General features: G+C 41.7%; 1 protein-coding gene across 1 annotated transcript in view; it reads right to left on the bottom strand.

The window, feature by feature from the left end:
* The window catches only part of efhb (EF-hand domain family, member B), a 50209-nt gene that overhangs the window by 8596 nt on the left and 21883 nt on the right, over positions 1-19730 (bottom strand). Inside the window, exons 7-9 of the mRNA XM_078427883.1 lie at positions 8364-8447; positions 3593-3660; positions 2775-2929 (exon numbers count right to left, since the gene is read on the bottom strand). Coding sequence (XP_078284009.1) covers positions 2775-2929; positions 3593-3660; positions 8364-8447 — 307 coding nt within the window. The remainder of the gene's footprint in view (positions 1-2774; positions 2930-3592; positions 3661-8363; positions 8448-19730) is intronic.

The raw sequence follows: 19730 nt of genomic DNA, 5'->3' as shown, positions 1-19730 counted from the left end.
ATTTTTCTAACAATGTATCTGCTATCATTTGGAATTCTCCTATCTCCTTGGTAATTTATTGTTTTTTTCCAAAGAACGTAACCTAACACTTTTAGGAAGTTTGGTCTAGATATGGCCCTAGAGAAAGATATATTCACTGGCATGGACTGTGAAGTTTGTATGCATTCCCTTTGGTTCTCAGTAATGGATCCATTACTATCACAAATAACAATTCTTCATTATATCCCTACTTCATTATATACAATTTAAATATTTTCTCAGTACCCAAGACAAAAAGCATGGTTTCTAATACCTTTTAAGATTATTTATTATTCTTAACACATTGTTAATTGGCCAAAATAATTTGAATAACATTGAAATAAAAAGGGAAACCAACAGTATTAATTAATGGAATCAGGTTTCTACTTGTTAATTAATTAAGACTGAGTAGAGTCATAGTCACAGTGATATAGTGTGGAAACAGGCCCTTCGGTCCAACTTGCCCACACCGGTCAACATGTCCCAGCTACACTAATCCTATCTGCCTGTGCTTGGGCCATAACCTGTCCTATCCATGTACCTGTCTAACTGTTTCTTAAATGTTGGGATAGTCCCAAGCCTCAACAACCTCATATGGCAGCTTGTTCCATACACCCAACATCCTTTATGTGAAAAAGTTACCCCTCGGATTCCTATTAAATCTTTTCCCCTTCACCTTGAACCTATGTCCTCTAGTCCTCGATTCCCATACTCTGCTCAAGAGAATCTGTGCATCTACCTGATCTAATCCTCTCATAATTTTAGACACCTCTATAAGATCACCCCTCTTCCTCTTGCGCTCCATGGAATAGAGACCCAGCCTACTCAACCTCTCCCTATAGCTCACACCCTCTAGTCCTGGCAACATCCTCATAAATCATCTCAGAACCCTTTCAAGCTTGACAATATCTTTCCTATAAAATGGTGCCCAGAACTGAACACAATATTCTAAATACAATCTCACCAACGTCTTATACAACTGCAACATGGTCTCCCAACTTCTATACTCAATACTCTGACTGATGAAGGCCAATGTGTCAAAAGCCTTTTTGACCACCTTATGAAGTACGATACACCGATGAGCCAAAACATTATGACCACTGACAGGTGAAGTGAAAAAAATGGATTATCTTGTTACAATGGCACCTGTCAAGGGATGGGATTATATTAGGCAGCAAGTGAACAGTCAGTTCTTGAAGTTGATGTGTTGGATGCAGGAGAAATGGGCAGGAGGAAAGACCTAAGCGACTTTGACAAGGGCCAAATTGTTATGGCCAGACGACCGGGTCAGAGCATCTCTGAAACGACAAAGCTTGTGGGGTGCTCCCAGTCAGCAGTGGTGAGTACCTACCGACAGTGGTCCTAGGAGGGACAAACCACAAACCAGCGACAGGTTGTTGGGCGCCCAAGGCTCATCGATGCGCGAGGGCAACGACGGCTATCCCGTCTGGTCCAAACCGACAGAAGGTCTACTGTGGCACAAGTCACAGAACATTTTAATGGTGATCAGAAGGGGAATGTGTCACAATACACAGTGCATCACACCCTGCTGTGTATGGGGCTGCGTAACCGCAGACCAGTTTTCCCCTGTCCACCGTCAAAAGTGCCTACATTGGGCACGTGAGTGTTGGAACTGAACCTTGGAACAGTGGAAGAAGGTCACTTGGTCCGATGTCCCGTTTCCTTTTAGATCACGTGGATGGCCATGTACGTGTGCGCCGTTTACCTGGGGAAGTGATGGCACCAGGATGCACTGTGGGAAAACAACAAGCCGTGGAGGGAGTGTGATGCTCTGGGCAATGTTCTGCTGGGAAACCTTGGGTCCGACTATTCATGTGGACGTCAATTTGACACATGTCACCAATAGACAATAGGTGCAGGAGTAGGCCATTTGGCCCTTCGAGTCAGCACCGCCATTCAATGTGATCATGGCTGATCATTCATAATCAGTACCCCATTCCTGCCTTCTCCCCAACCCCCTGACTCCACTATCATTAGAGCTCTATCAAGCTCTCTCTTGAATGCGTCCAAAAAATTGGCCTCCACTGCCTTCTGAGACAAAGAATTCCACATATTTACAATTCTCTGACTGAAAAAGTTTTTCCTCATTTCAGTTCTAAATGGCCTACCCCATATTCTTAAACTGTGGCCCTTGGTTCTGGACTCCCCCAACATTGGGAACATGTTTCCTGTCTCTAATGTGTCCAATCCCTTAATAATCTTATGTTTCAATAAGATCCCCTCTCATCCTTCTAAATTCCAGTGTATACAAGCCTAGTCGCTCCAGTTTTTCAACCTACCTAAACATCGTTGCAGACCAGGTACACCCCTTCATGGCAATGGTATTCCCTGATGGCAGGATAATGCGCCCTGCCACACTGCACACATTGTTCGGGAATGGTTTGAGGAACATGATGAAGTGTTCATGGTGTTGCCCTGGCCTCCAAATTCTCCAGATCTCAATCTGATTGAGCATCTGTGGGATGTGCTGGATCGACAAGTCTGATCCACGGCGGCTCCACCTCGCAACTTACAGGACTTGAAGGATCTGCTGCTAATGTTTTAGTGCCAAATACCACAGGACACCTTCAGGGGTCTTGTAGAGTCCATGCCTCGGCGGGTCAGTGCTGTTTTGGTGGCACACGGATGTCCAACAGCATATTAGGCAGGTGGTCATAATGTTTTGGCTCATCAGTGTATGTGCAACTGTTATATTTTTATAATATTAAAAGAAAGCTAATCAAAAAATTACTTACTTTGTCATAATGTCGAAAAGCTTCAAGAAGTGACTTGAAATTCTGAAAGTTAATTTTTTTCAAATGCTGGCGAATTGTAGTTAAGGTCCCTTTTTCCCTGTCCTTCTCTCGATTAAATTTGGTATGAGTCTTATTGTAAATAAGATCTCCAACACCTGAAATAACAATGCAATAACATCAGTCTGTAGAAGGGTCTCGACCCAAATCATCACCCATTCCTTCTTTCCAGAGATACTGCCTGTCCCACAAAGTTACTCCAGCATTTTGTGTCTACCTTCTATAGCAATGCATTTATTGCAATAATTCAAGCCAGGTTTTTTTTTTAAAGTAATATGAATTAGATTTGCAAACAATTGCAGTGCTCCATGGAACCATTGTTCCGGGGCAATAGGTGCCAATTTGCTTCCAATTTGGCTTGCAATGGACATATACTAATTTTGAAAATAATTTATTAAAAATAATGAACGGTCATTGACCCGAAACATCTGCTCCAGAAGCTACACAAGTATTTTTGGGTTTTTTTTACATTAAAAGCTTGCTAGTGCATGCAAAGTTCTCCCACAACATTCGGCATAATCTCATGATTGTGCTCCTGTGATTGCATGACTACAAAATTGGACCCAACGCCATGTACTTAACTGCACAGCAGATTAGATATTTACAACTCTATAGCAAGGAAGTGCAAATAAATTAATAAATTGTGTGTGCCCATGTATATATTTTTAATTACATCATGATATTAGCTTTAACCACTTTAAATCAACATTATTGCCAATGTGGATAAATATGGAAATTTTAGTTTAGCTTTAAATCATTACCATACTCATCAGGATGCAGTAGAACACCAAACGTGTGATCAGGAGGAACGTTAAGGGTGTCTGCAATTCTGGAAAAAAAAACAGAAAGAAGAAACAGCTATGAAACTGTTTACCTACAGCAATAAAATTTCCTTAAAACCTGGGGCTCCAATGTTACCAAATTGGTTGCCAGGAATATTAGGTGCAATTTCAACTAGGAGAACATCTCCCAACATTGTTCGCAAAAACATACAAGACCCACAGCCATTGGTGGATGGTTTAACGAGGTCTCCTGTCGTGGTTAATTTGCCACTACCACTAACACCACCATTGCTGGCACTTTGGGAAACTAACACTGCAGGAGGTCTGTGCTAAAATAACTGGCTCTAATGTGGAGCTTGGTAAAACATGTATGGCCTCACACCATCTCCTGAACTTACATGTGACTGCCAGTACTCCCAACCCCTCGGTCTTCAAGAGCCACAAGTTTGAGATTTCCTAATCATCTTCCCCCGTGCTTTAGTCTTTCTCCAGCCTAACACGATTATTTATCTACTGATTTATATCGACGGCTACTGCAATCCAGCATGAGCCTAAACCTCAAAAAGACACAAAATACTGGAGTAACAGCGGGTCAGGCAGCATCTCTGGAGAACCTGGATAGGTATAGTTTCGGGTCAGGACCTTCTTCAGACTGAAGAAGGTCCTTAGGAAATTGGGTAACATGGTGTTCCCATGGCATTGTTGGTTGTAGAGGAAGATAATTAATGTTCTCCTGACATGCTGTCTGACTCACAGAGTTACTCCAGCTCTTTGTAAACCACCATCTGCAGTTCCTTATTTCTACATGATTCTAAAACTCCATCATATACCTTCTAAACCTCCTTTGACAACCCAATTTCTACATGAAAGAAATCCGAGACCAAATGTTTGGGGGCTCCAAGCATATGAACATGAGAAAATAGGAGCAGGAAGAGACCATTCGCTCCTTCAACCATGCCCACACACTTTAATATATCATGACTGATCTGCACCAGGCCTCATCTTTTGTTCTGTGCCAGTTCCCCATACCCTTCAATTCACTGGTCTCTCAAAAAATGATCTACTTCCTTTTTATAACCCCATGATCTACCTCCACAGTCCTCTCTACATACACACATACATATACATACACATACACACATATACATACATACATATATACACATACATATATAGCAGTATATATTTCTTTAATTGCCCATGATAGATTATCCTCACTTCCCAGGAATTACCTTCGTGAATCTCTTTTGGACACCCTCCAATGACAGTACATTCATTTAAAATTAAGGGGACCAAAACTGTGCAATCCACTCCAGCTGTGGCATTATCAGTTTTCTGTATAATTTTAGCAATACTTCCTTAATTCAAAACTGCATTCAGCTTACAATAAAGGCCAATACACCATTTGCATTTCTAACTACTTACTGCATCTGCCTGCTGATTTTATTTTACAATTGATGTGCAAGAACACCAAGATCTTGTTGTGCTTCATTAATCTGCAATCCTTCTCCATTTAAGTAATAGTCTGCCCTTAGGTCCCTTTGACCAAGTCCATGACCTTCACTCAGAGTCCAAAATACCTCATTGCAAGACGTCTTCCTACCTATTTGTATGTCATGGGCAAACTACTGATCCATACTGTTATTCATTTATACATTATTCCTTTCTCCTTTGTGCCAGTCTTTTTCTTATTCCCATAAAAGTGACATCTAGTTCATCTCATACAAGTCACCTGTTTAATATTATTTGCAGCATCTCCTACTGACAAGACCAGGCAGTGGATACCCAGGCAGGTGGATACCTAGGCAGGGTATATTCAAATCAGCTTCTCATCCCAAGCTTTGCTGATTACACAATGCACTATCAAATGAACTACATTTGGCATATGTACCCTTTATGATTTAATTGTACATTGTGGATGGCTTGATTGTAAGCTTGTAGTCTTTCCGCTGAATGGTTAGCACACAACAAAAAAGCTTTTCATTGTACCTCGGTACATGTGACAATAAACAAAATTAAACTAAAAAAGTAATGCTCTCCAGTTAGGTAGCGCCTGCTGACTTAATATATGTTTGGATGGAACACAGTGACATGTAACTGCTCGTAGTGAAATGTAATGCCCGTTGATTGTGGATCATCGAAATTTATGCATTTTAAAACATTGCAATTTGCACCAAGTTTCAGAAATTGATTGATATTGTTTATAAGTGTCATTGCCTGCAATTTAAAATAAAGAATATGAATTGGTGCATTCCTTTATGTTATTACATCTTTTAATTCAAAGAAAACAAGATTAACATATTGAGTAAAACAAAGTGCTGAAGTAACTCAGTGGGTTAGACAGCATCTCTGGAGGGAATGGACGGGCAATGTTTTGAGTCGCGATCCGAAATGGCCCTGTTTGTTCTCTCCAGAGTTACTGCCTGACCCATTGAGTCTCCAGCACTTTATGATTAACATATGTCTGGGTTTTTTGTACAATTTGGGTAATACCTATAAGATAACATCAATTCCAATCTGTTGTTCCCTGGGAATGTACCACTTGACAATGGAAAAGCTCTTGTCCCAACAGTAGTAGCATTCCAAAAAGAGGTTAGGTAAGAAATTCATGGATGACATCCAGGAATGAGAGAGGAAGAGAGATTCATATGCAATATCGAATGGTGGAGAACATGCTTAAGAAATTGGATAACAATGGTGTTCTCATGGAATTGTTAGCTGTAGAGGAAGACAATGTTGGAGCTGGACACGAGTTGATATGGGGAAAAAAAATTAGCCGAGTTAGTGTGGGAAAGGAAGGTTCCTGTTCATGAGCACTAGTTTTGGCTGAGGAAGAAACTGATGATATAAGAGGCTGTACCTGAACAGGAATGAATCTAGGGTACAAGGTAATAAAGTAAATACAGCGGTCAATTAGGCTTCAAACTAGCTGATTAGTAGAAGGGGTTCATAAGAACAAGATTAAATATAAACCAAACAACAAACAAGGCCGATCAGACTAAAATACTCCAGAAATAAGGGCTTGTAAACAAAACTAGAGAGAGGAACTGCTCAAAAATATTATTTAAACAATCTGTGCAACAAAAAGTACAGAACACACAATTAAAGTGAAGAATTCAAGGAGTAACACATTCTAAAGAAAGAGAGTAGGGATTACTAAAACATGGAAGCAGAAAAATCAAGATCAGAAATTAAATACAACAGCATTTAACACATTAGGTGTTTTAAATTAATTTTTCAGATCATAACATTGCTAGAAAGGACAGGATTGATTGCCCATTGCTAATTCCACCAAAGACATTTTATGTCTGAACACGTTGGTAGTTTAAGAGTTACATGGAAGCCAGCATTAATTATACATAAATTACAGATCAATTCTCCAAGAAAGTGAAATGAAAAAATTGTAAAAAAACTAGACATTAGTGTAAAATACAATTAGAAAACAATTAGAAAGTAGAGCAACAAGTGGTCCATAGTGATCAATTGCCGAGGTAGGATTAAGGTTGTGCAGGCCAGTTCAAGAACTCGATGGTTGCAGGAAAGTAGCTGTTCCTGAACCTGGTTGTATGGGATTTCAGACCTGTGTGGCTCCTGTCCAAAGATAACAATGAGAATTGAGCATGGCCCATATGGTGGGGATCCTTAATGATAGATGTCACCTCCTTGACACAGCACCTATGTGGATGATGGGGAGGACTGTGCCCATGATGGATCGAGCAGAGCCCACCATCCTCTGCATCCTTGGACATTCCTGTCTATTGGAATTGCTGCACCAAGCCATAATGAAACAATGCATCTGTAGAGGTTTATTAAATAATTCGGTGACGTGCCAAATCTTTAAAATTCTGAGAAAGTCAATTCACTGGCATGCCTTATTTGTAACTACCGTTGGCATAGCAGTAGAGCTACTGCCTTACACCGCCCAAGACCCGGGTTCGATCCAAACTACGGGTGCTTTTCTGTATGGAGTTTCTACGTTCTCCCCGTGACCTATGCGGGTTTTTTCCAAGATCTTCCGTTTCCTCCCACATTCCAAAGACATACGGGTTTGTAGATTAATTGGCTTGGTATAAATGTAAAATTGTCCCTAGTGTGTGTAGGGTAGTGATAATCCTAGAGTAGGGTATTGCTGGTCGGTGCTGACTCGGTGGGTCGAAGGACCTGTTTCCGTGTTATATCGCCAAACTAAACTAAAATCTGCATGGTGGGTCCAAGACAATGTTAATGCCCATGAATATGAAACAGCCAACTTCCTCCATCACCGATCCGCCAATGAAAACCAGTACATGGTCTCCCAACTTCTCTTCCTCTGAAGTCAACAAATAGTTTCTGAACTATTTAGATTGCAATGAACCAAATGGGTTTAATCACAATCTTGTGGCTTTTGGCAAATGGTCTTAACCAGGATTTATTTTTAATGCCAGGTCATTAACTGAATTTATATCCTACAGCTTTGATCACAGGACTGGTTTGTTGCTCCATGCCTCTGGATTACTTGTCGATTCATATATTCAAGGGCTATTCTATTGCATATGTTGCCTTGGTCATGCACAAGAAAATTTGTCCACTGGGAGCTCCATACAAAACTGTTACAGATCTCACAGGCTGCCGTGCTGCGTGGGGAAATGTTTCTTGGTCATTGCCCTTATTTTTCTTCAGAAGATCCTTCGCACATTCTCCAAATACACAATTTCCAGGAAAGTCTAGTTAACCTTGATTTATCTTTCCCCAAAACATAATTTTGACTTACGGATCAAGGACTTTTCCAAGTTGACGGTATGTTTTTTCTCTGTAGTCATCAATTTGTTTTGACACGATCTTTGCAGATTTTTGCCTGTATTGAAAAGGATTGAAAATTCAATGTAATGTTTGAATAATATTAATATTTAAATGATGCATGGCAAGTAAATATCATGAGCTATTAGGGAATAGCTTATTGATGCACAACAAAGAATGAAAATGCTGAAAATATTCAAGATGGTGAAGATGGATGTCAGATAGTGAAGATGGATGTCAACATTTGCAGCAGGATTTTGATTGGTTGGTCAGGTGAGCTGAGGAATGGTTGATGGGATTTAATACAGAAAAATGTAAGGTGTTCCATTTTAGAATTTCTAACATGGCAGGGCCTACACAGTGAATGGTGGGGTTCAGGGGAGTGCTTTTGGCACATTGAATTTCATCGGTCAGAGTATTAAGTATAGTAGTTGAGAGGTCATGTTGCAGTTATATAAGACGTTGGTGAGGCCGCATTGTGTTCTGTGCACCATGTTGTAGGAAAGATGTTGTCAAGTTGTAAAGGTTATAGAGAAGATTTACGAGAATGTTGCCAGGACTCAACATGCCAGGTTTGAGCTACAGGGAGAGGTTGAGCAGGCTGGGGGTCTATTCCTTGGAGTCCAGAAGTATGAGGGTGACCTTGTAATGATGTATAAAATCATGAGAGTAGATTGGGTAGACGCACAGTCTCTTTCCCAGAGATGGGGAATCAAAAACCAGAGGACATAGGTTTAAGGTGAGGGGGCAAAGATTTGATAGGAATCCGAGAGGTAACTTTGTCACACAAAGGGTAGTGGGTATATGGAACGAGCTGCCTGAGGAGGTAGTTAAGGCAGGGGCTATTGAAATGTTTAAAAAATAATTAGATCAGTACATGGATAGGACAGAGGGATATCGGCTAGCGCAGGCAGATGGGACATGTTGGTCGATGTGGGCAAGTTGGGGCGAAGGACCTGCTTTCTCAGTATGACTCTGCGGAATGAAACATTAACTCTGTTTCTCATTCCACAGATGCTGTTGACCTGCAATATTTCCAACATTTTCTGCTGTTTCAGATTTCCAGCATCTGCAGTTTTTGTTTTAATTTAAATTTATAAATGTACAAAATTTACAGACAGATAAAGAATAGCTAGTTATCAGCATATAATACTGTTCAACACTCAGACAAATAAGATAACCAACATCTGTACAAATACACACTAATTTTGTGATTAAGGACTAGTACATATTTTTGTTAGGAAATTTAACAATGCTTAATTACACAATACCAGTCCAATACCAGTGGGGGTAGGGTACTGACATGGATAGAAAATTGGTTAACAGACAGAAAGCAAAGAGTGGGGATAAATGGGTCCCTTTCGGAATGGCAGGCAGTGACCAGTGGGGTACCGCAAGGTTCGGTGCTGGGACCCCAGCTATTTACGATATACATTAATGACTTAGACGAAGGGATTAAAAGTACCATTAGCAAATTTGCAGATGATACTAAGTTGGGGGGTAGTGTGAATTGTGAGGAAGATGCAATAAGGCTGCAGGGTGACCTGGACAGGTTGTGTGAGTGGGCGGATACATGGCAGATGCAGTTTAATGTAGATAAGTGTGAGGTTATTCACTTTGGAAGTAAGAATAGAAAGGCAGATTATTATCTGAATGGTGTCAAGTTAGGAGGAGGGGGAGTTCAACGAGATCTGGGTGTCCTAGTGCATCAGTCAATGAAAGGAAGCATGCAGGTTCAGCAGGCAGTGAAGAAAGCCAATGGAATGTTGGCCTTCGTAACAAGAGGAGTTGAGTATAGGAGCAAAGAGGTCCTTCTACAGTTGTACCGGGCCCTGGTGAGACCGCACCTGGAGTACTGTGTGCAGTTTTGGTCTCCAAATTTGAGGAAGGATATTCTTGCTATGGAGGGCGTGCAGCGTAGGTTCACTAGATTAATTCCCGGAATGGCGGGACTGTCGTATGTTGAAAGGCTGGAGCGATTGGGCTTGTATACACTGGAATTTAGAAGGATGAGGGGGGATCTTATTGAAACATATAAGATAATTAGGGGATTGGACACATTAGAGGCAGATAACATGTTCCCAATGTTGGGGGAGTCCAGAACAAGGGGCCACAGTTTGAGAATAAGGGGTAGGCCATTTAGAACGGAGATGAGGAAGAACTTTTTCAGTCAGAGGGTGGTGAAGGTGTGGAATTCTCTGCCTCAGAAGGCAGTGGAGGCCAGTTCGTTGGATGCTTTCAAGAGAGAGCTGGATAGAGCTCTTAAGGATAGCGGAGTGAGGGGGTATGGGGAGAAGGCAGGAACGGGGTACTGATTGATAGTGATCAGCCATGATCGCATTGAATGGCGGTGCTGGCTCGAAGGGCTGAATGGCCTACTCCTGCACCTATTGTCTATTGTCTATTGTCTATTGTCTATTTTACATAAATTGTGTGCTGATAGCTTTTTGTGCATGCTGTTTAGCTTGACATTTCATTCAACAGTGACCAATATTAAGACTCATCTGACAAAGGCTCAGTTAGCCTGAATATTTATTAATTTATTCAGTGTGGCCATCACTAGAGAGGCTAATGCGAATTGCCCATTTTTAATGCTGATTGCCTTCTTGAATTGGTTCAAACCGTTAAATGAAGGTAATCCTAGGGGGCTGTCCAATAGGTAATGCCAACATTTTGACACAGCAACAATGAGACGTGCCTTGAAATTCATCCCTGGTAGGTGGCATTGTTAGTACATTATCCAAAATACATTCTATGGACTTCAATAGAATACACTTTAAAGGATGTGTAGGAGCCATTTACGCTTAATTTAGTTACTATCATTGTAGTATGGTTATGTTTAATATTTCTAGTTCCTGTCTTTTTTGCATGCTTGTGGGCGTGATTTGATACGTAATGGGGAATGTCCACATGGGGGGAGGCTAGCGTAGCAACAGAGATTGTGGGTCAGTTTAGTCTCAGAGGATGGAGAGAATACAGTTTTTTTCCACACTCGCGCCAGCTACACTCACAAGGACCACACGGTAACGAATACACAATTTTTACTGTATTGTTTGAAGAAGAAACAGTAGATAAGAACAAAAAGTTATGAATTACTCTTTTGATTTGTGCTACTTTAATAAAGACCAATTAATTAAAAAACAGCATTTGGAAGATTTGTTTTTGTTATCTCAGAGTGCAGTGTGTGCGTAAGCTAAACCTCCATTCCATCCCCGAGCAGTAATAGCTATCAAAGTTGGACTTTGAGAAGGTATAGAAACTGCCATTACATTAGAGTAAAAAACTTTTCTCCAAATGGAATTTGAGCAAAAAAACTATTCTAACAGAAGAATCTAAGAAAGACTTGTTCTACAAGCAAAATCCGATTCAACAGTGGAACTGAACAAGAAGCTGAATCTCTGCCAGAGATTAGAGCTGAAATCCTGGAACAAAGAATCTGCTGATCGAAGGCAAATTGACACGGTCTACACCTGGATCATTAGAAGATTGAAGACTTCAAGAAGAGTGGGAAGACAGAGCATTGGGACTCTTTTAAAGAGCAACAAAAGTTAACTAAAAAGGCAATACGGGGAGAAAAGATGAGGTACGAGGGTAAACTAGCCAATAATATAAAGGAGGATAGCAAAAGTTTTTTTAGGTACGTGAAGAGGAAAAAAATAGTCAAGGCAAATGTGGGTCCCTTGAAGACAGAAACAGGGGAATTTATTATGGGGAACAAAGAAATGGCAGACGAGTTAAACCGTTACTTTGGATCTGTCTTCACTGAGGAAGATACACACAATCTCCCAAATGTTCTAGGGGCCGGAGAACCTAGGGTGATGGAAGAACTGAAGGAAATCCACATTAGGCAGGAAATGGTTTTGGGTAGGCTGATGGGACTGAAGGCTGATAAATCCCCAGGGCCTGATGGTCTGCATCCCAGGGTACTTAAGGAGGTGGCTCTAGAAATAGTGGAAGCATTGGAGATCATGTTTCAATGTTCTATAGATTCAGGATCAGTTCCTGTGGATTGGAGGATAGCAAATGTTATCCCACTTTTTAAGAAAGGAGGGAGAGAGAAAACGGGTAATTATAGACCAGTTAGTCTGACATCAGTGGTGGGGAAGATGCTGGAGTCAATTATAAAAGACGAAATTGCTGAGCATTTGGATAGCAGTAACGGGATCATTCCGAGTCAGCATGGATTTACGAAGGGGAAATCATGCTTGACAAATCTACTGGGATTTTTTGAGGATGTAACTAGGAAAATTGACAGGGGAGAGTCAGTGGATGTGGTGTACCTCGACTTTCAGAAAGCCTTCGACAAGGTCCCACATAGGAGATTAGTGGGCAAAATTAGGGCACATGGTATTGGGGGTAGGGTACTGACATGGATAGAAAATTGGTTGACAGACAGAAAGCAAAGAGTGGGGATAAATGGGTCCCTTTCGGAATGGCAGGCAGTGACCAGTGGGGTACCGCAAGGTTCGGTGCTGGGACCCCAGCTATTTACGATATACATTAATGACTTAGACAAAGGGATTAAAAGTACCATTAGCAAATTTGCAGATGATACTAAGCTGGGGGGTAGTGTGAATTGTGAGGAAGATGCAATAAGGCTGCAGGGTGACTTGGACAGGTTGTGTGAGTGGGCGGATACATGGCAGATGCAGTTTAATGTAGATAAGTGTGAGGTTATTCACTTTGGAAGTAAGAATAGAAAGGCAGATTATTATCTGAATGGTGTCAAGTTAGGAGGAGGGGGAGTTCAACGAGATCTGGGTGTCCTAGTGCATCAGTCAATGAAAGGAAGCATGCAGGTACAGCAGGCAGTGAAGAAAGCCAATGGAATGTTGGCCTTCATAACAAGAGGAGTTGAGTATAGGAGCAAAGAGGTCCTTCTACAGTTGTACCGGGCCCTGGTGAGACCGCACCTGGAGTACTGTGTGCAGTTTTGGTCTCCAAATTTGAGGAAGGATATTCTTGCTATGGAGGGCGTGCAGCGTAGGTTCACTAGGTTAATTCCCGGAATGGCGGGACTGTCGTATGTTGAAAGGCTGGAGCGATTGGGCTTGTATACACTGGAATTTAGAAGGATGAGGGGGGATCTTATTGAAACATATAAGATAATTAGGGGATTGGACACATTAGAGGCAGGAAACATGTTCCCAATGTTGGGGGAGTCCAGAACAAGGGGCCACAGTTTAAGGAAAAGGGGTAGGCCATTTAGAACGGAGATGAGGAAGAACTTTTTCAGTCAGAGAGTGGTGAAGGTGTGGAATTCTCTGCCTCAGAAGGCAGTGGAGGCCAGTTCGTTTTATGCTTTCAAGAGAGAGCTGGATAGAGCTCTTAAGGATAGCGGAGTGAGGGGGTATGGGGAGAAGGCAGGAACGGGGTACTGATTGAGAGTGATCAGCCATGATCGCATTGAATGGCGGTGCTGGCTCGAAGGGCTGAATGGCCTACTCCTGCACCTATTGTCTATTGTCTATTCATTGACCGGGTACCGGGAGTAGACAACTGTTTAGTCGTAATTTTAAGTTAAGAAGTTTAAAAAAACAAAAGCCTGTGAGAAAATTCTGCAGAAGTACTATTTGATACAAGAAGCTTGCTTATGCTACGAGGAGATAAGAACACCAAACTCGCAGAGCACGACCTTGAAAATTAACGATGTTGTGAACTTCTACAAGATAGGGTGCTCAGCTAGCAATTGTTTCCCATAGGTACTGGCCGAAGACTCTCAGCCTTGGAATTAATTATGTGTTTTGAAAAAATACTCATTCTGTTTTGAATCCTTCTGGTATTTCTGGAACATAGCGATAAGCACCAATTCATCATGGATCTTCCATCAGGGAAGTATGAAGAACCGCCACAGGAGGGAGATGCGGAGCAAAAATCAAGAAGATATGAGAAAAGAGATATTACACTTTTGGAAAAGGGAGAGGCAGCCTATCTGGAAAGATGCCAGAAGGATAGAGACAAGTTGTGGAAGCAGGTCATCAAATTAATTGAACATCAGAAGGAACTAATAGAATCAGATGAGAATGCGAACATTGTACAATCTAATCTGGATCAACTACTCAACCTTTGCCATGGGGTTGGAGAAAAACAACACTCAATACTGAGTTTACAACTACCAAAGGAGCAGCTTGAATGGCACACTCAGTGGTTCCAAGAGAGGGTGGAATTTTTTTATGGTTTCATGGCTGACATGGAGAAGTGGTTGTCTGAAACCATAGCTCAAACATTGCACTCTACAGTAGAAGGTGCGATGCAACAAGGTGTTGAAGTGGGAGAAGAAATTACACCTCAGGATAGTGCCTCAAACATTTCAACACGAAGATCCAGACGTAAATCTGGTTCTGTAACCAGTTCAACCACGAGGGTCTCTGCTCAAATGGAAGCTGAAGCTGAGATGGCTGCTCTCTCGCTAGAAGCTGCCGCCTTAGAGAAAAAATATGAGATTGAGGAACAAGAAGAACAGCTGAGAAGACACGAAGAACAGCTGAAAAGAGAGGCTGAGAGACAAGAAGAACAGCTGAGAAGGCAAGCAGAACAGCTGAAGAGAGAGAAGGAACGGTTGGAAATAGCCACGAAGCTGACAGCTGCTGGAGCAAGGAGGCCAAAGATCAAAATGTGACTCGAGAGTATCTCAGAAGAAGAGTTCCTTAATCCAAGAAGGAGCTACTAAGCTGGAAACAGCAGCTAAAGTCATCCCACAGCCAGAGCCAGTCTGGTCTCGTGACGCCAAACTGGCACTGAGTAAATGGATGGCCGACAAAACGTCACCAAAGCAACTGGGTGCTAGACCGAAGCAACCTACCTTTGGGATGCCTGTTAAAGCTCGAAATGAGCCAACCTAGTACTCTTCTCAGAGGCCTGTTCATCAGCTACCTGCACCCAGCCAGAGACAAACAACTGATTATGGGATTTGTAACAAAATTTATCCGGATCAATCTGCACTAAGCCAGGGATCTCAAAATGAATTCTATGAATTGGTAAGGAATCAAATGAAAATCAGCGAGCTCCTGGTTCAACAAAATCTTTCTTCCACCTTACCCCCAATGGAAATTCCTAAATATGATGGTGGTCCTTTACAATATGAAACTTTCATAGTAGCGTTTGAAGAAGGAGTGGAAATTAAAACTACAAGCCCATTCCTTCTCTCCCGAGATGCTGCCTGACCTGCTGAGTTACTCCAGCATTTTGTGAATAAATAGCTTCGATTTGTACCAGCATCTGCAGTTATTTTCTTATACAACAAGCCACAGAGATCGCTTACGATTTCTGGAGCAATACACAAGCAGATATTCAAACTAGCTTGTTAAAAGTTGTCGACAGTTGCCTGCGGATGAGGGCTATCAAATGGCAAGAGAGTTGCTTGAAGAGCATTTTGGTAACAAACAGAAGGTTGCTAACGCATACATGAAAAAGGCCTTTGCTTGGTCAGTTATCAAGACGGAAGATGTGAAGGCTTTGCATGAGTTTGCGATATTTCTTAGGGGTTGTTGTAATTCAATGAGAAATAGCATCCACATGGAAGAAATGAATGTTGTTTGTAATATGAAGGCTATCATTCTAAAACTGCCCTATAGGCTTAGAGAAAAGTGGAGAGATAAAGCAGGCCTGATACAAGAGGTTGATGATAGAGAGGCCATGCTTCCTGACCTGGTGAATTTCATGGAAAGAGAAGTGCGGTTAATGTCAAACCTACGCCATGGGAATATTCAAGATCCTAAACCAGCAACTGTCAAAGGCTCTACCTTTACTAAAACAAAGGGAAGATCAGGACCTAAGGAAAGCAGTTTTGCTGCTGCCGTAATACCGGTAGAAACGAACGATGGAATGAAAAAAGATGTATCTACCGTTAAGCCACAAGGGTTTTGTTTTTCATGTAAGGAAGTTGGTCACACTATAAGATGGTGTCGAAAATTTAAGAAAAAGGAATATTTTTTAATAATTGACTTCTTGAAGGACTTCTTGAGGACGACACGGTGGCGCGGCACGGTGGCGCAGCGGTAGAGTTGTTGCCTTACAGCGAATGCAGCGCCGGAGACTCAGGTTCGATCCTGACTACGGGCGCCGTCTGTATGGAGTTTGTACGTTCTCCCCGTGACCTGCGTGGGTTTTCTCCGAGATCTTCGGTTTCCTCCCACACTCCAAAGACGTACAGGTATTTAGGTTTATTGACTGGGTAAATGTAAAAATTGTCCCTAGTGTGTGTAGGATAGTGTTAATGTGCGGGGATCGCTGGGCGGCGCGGACTCGGTGGGCCGAAGTGCCTGTTTCCGCGCTGTATCTCTAAAAAAATTTTTTTTTTAAAGGAATCTGTTATGGATGTCTGAAGGAAGGATACATCGTTAAAGACTGCACTAATCGGATAACTTGTAATATATGCAAACAAGATAATCCTGAATTACTTCACATTGAACAGAGGAATATGGACGAGAAGCCGGAGCAAATGGAACAAAAGGAGAAGCCAGCTACGAGTGATGTTGTTGCCTCACCTCAGTTAAATGTGCATATTGGGGCCGGGGTAGAAACCTGTATTTTCTCCATCTTACCAGTGCAGGTAAGGAGCAGCGAGCGGAATACAGGAGAAAAGGTTAAGCTTCTCTTGAACACCATGAATGGTCAGAAATGCAACGATAGTTATCTTATCACAAGTATGGAAATATCTAGTCTGGAGGAAGACAATTTTATACATATATCTGATGTGTTTACACAAGAGACTATGCCCGTCTCTCATCCAAATATACTTAAGCAAGAAGATTTGGAAAAATGACCTTACTTGAAGGATGTCAAGATACCTAAAATAAATTCTGATATCGACCTACTTATCGGAACGAATGCTTTGAATGCTAGAATGGTTGTTACCAGTCAAGGAGATGGACCGTTTGCTGTGAGAACCATACTCGGATGGGTTATCTATGGCTCCTTGAGAAGGAACAACAAAGGCAGGAAAAGGAATAACTATACAACTGCTGCCATCAATCGAATATCTATTGTAAATCTAGAGGAGTTGTTGACCAAACAATATAATCACGACTTCAATGAAAGAACCAGCAAGGAATCAGAAGAAATGTCCAGAGACAAAGTAAAATTTTTGGAAATTATGAATCACTCAGTAAAGATGATAGAAGAACACTATTGCCTAGACTTACCTTTTAAACAAGAAAGTGTTAGTCTGCCAAATAACCGTTGCATTGCAGAACAACGCATTCAGAATCTGAAACGCAAGTTTGGAAAGAATATGAAATTTCATGATGAATGTACATCATTCCTCACAGAGATGATTGATAATGGTTATGCCGAAAGGGTGCCAGAAGACCAATTGAATCGAAGTGATGGAGAGCTTTGGTTTATAGACAATAGGTGCAGGAGTAGGCCATTCAGCCCTTCAAGCCAGCACCACCATTCAATGTAATCATGGCTGATCATTCTCAATCAGTACCCCGTTCCTGCCTTCTCCCATGGGGTGTATCATTCAAAGAAAGGAACATTAAGAGTGGTCTTCGACTGTGCTGCGGTTTTCAAGGGTAAATCACTTAACTGTCAACTGCTGCAGGGTCCAGACCTAACGAACTCACTCATCGGAGTTCTCATCAGGTTCAGACAAGAGCCGGTAGCATTGATGGCGGATATCAAGGCAATGTTTCATCAGGTCAAGGTATCAGGAAAACATATTGACTACTTGTGATTCCTATGGTGGCCGGATGGTGATGCACAACAAGATCTCATTGAATACCGGATGAAGGTACATCTCTTTGGAGCTGTGTCATCACCAAGTTGTGCAAACTTCGCATTGAGGAAAACCGCTGAAGACAATAAAGCTCACTTTCCTGAAGAAGTGACAAACACAGCAAAGAGTAATTTCTATGTGGACAATAGTTTAAAATCCATGTCTACCGAACAGGAACCAATTCAAATGGTAAAACATTTGATTTCCCTCTGCCACAAGGGAGAATTCATGCTATCGAAATGGATTAGCAACAGCCGTGCTGTATAGGAAACCATTCCATTAGATAACAGAGCCAAGGAGACCCGGGAGTTGGATCTGGACAAAGACAATCTGCCCATGGAGAGAGCACTAGGATAGCATTGGTGCATTGAAACAGATGTGTTCAAGTTCAGAATCTCGATTCAGGATCGACCATGTACAAGACGGGTCATCCTGTCCATGATTGGTCCTGTTTACGACCCTTTGGGATTTCTTGCACCATTTACACTACCAGCCAAGTTAATTTTGCAGGATCTCTGTAAGAAGAAAATTGGATGGGATGAGAGCATAAAGCAAATCTTCTCTCAGTGATGGACAGAGTGGTTAAAAAAGCTCAACAAGATCTCGGAGTTCAGAGTGGACCGGTGTATGAAGCCTACAAACTTTGGTCGAATCAAATTTGCGCAGCTGCGTCACTTTTCTGACGCAAGTGAAAGTGGTTACGGTACTGTTTCATATCTGAGACTGTAAAATGGTAACAATGAAGTACATGCTGCATTCTTAATGGGAAAGGCCAGAGAGGCACCATTGAAGCAAATGACGATTCCCAAAATGGAGCTTGCAGCCGCAGTCTTAGCTGTCAGAATTGACATATTGCTGCAAAAAGAACTGCAGCTTAAGCTGGAGGAATCTACCTTCTGGACTGATAGCATGACAGTGCTTAAGTACATCAACAATGAAAACAAACGCTTCCTAACATTTGTCGCAAACAGGATCTCTTTTGTAAGGGATGCTCCTAATGTATCACAGTGGAAGTATATTAATACCAAGGAAAATCCTGCGGATGAAGCTTCTAGAGGATTAACAGCAGACCACTTCTTAAGCAGTAAGAGATGGATCAATAGGCCAGAGTTTCTCTGTAAACTAGACCGAGAATGGCCAAAGTTTAACCTGGAAACTGAAATCTCTGCTAATGATCCGGAGATCAAGCAAGACATCTTAGTGAATGCCATTATTAAGGACCCATTGGATTCAACAAACTATTTAATTACCCATTTTTCATCACGGAATAAGTTGGTTGGTTTCCTAAATTAAAAGCAATGCTTTTGCAGTGGACTCGTAAGAGAAAGGAAACTCGGGCTGCTGTGAGTAGCTTTGAAACGGATCCTGGCAAGCTGAAAGAAAAGGTTGACAAAGAGATGCAAGTCTTTAAGGCATCATATCAGGGGCAGTGTTTATGTCCGGATGATCTTTTTACGGCACAAAATGCAGTTATCTCTTTCTGTAAAAGACAGGAATATAAGGAAGAGCTAACAACATTACAAGCTGGTGAACATGGTGTTAAAAGAAGTAGTTATTTATACAGGCTTGATCCGATACTGGATAAAGGACTTCTGAGAGTAGGTGGTCGCCTAAATAAAC

This window comes from Rhinoraja longicauda, chromosome 2, assembly GCF_053455715.1.
Source record: "Rhinoraja longicauda isolate Sanriku21f chromosome 2, sRhiLon1.1, whole genome shotgun sequence".
In the NCBI taxonomy this organism is placed as follows: Eukaryota; Metazoa; Chordata; class Chondrichthyes; order Rajiformes; family Arhynchobatidae; genus Rhinoraja; species Rhinoraja longicauda.
This window is presented reverse-complemented; position numbering and strand designations above follow the sequence as displayed.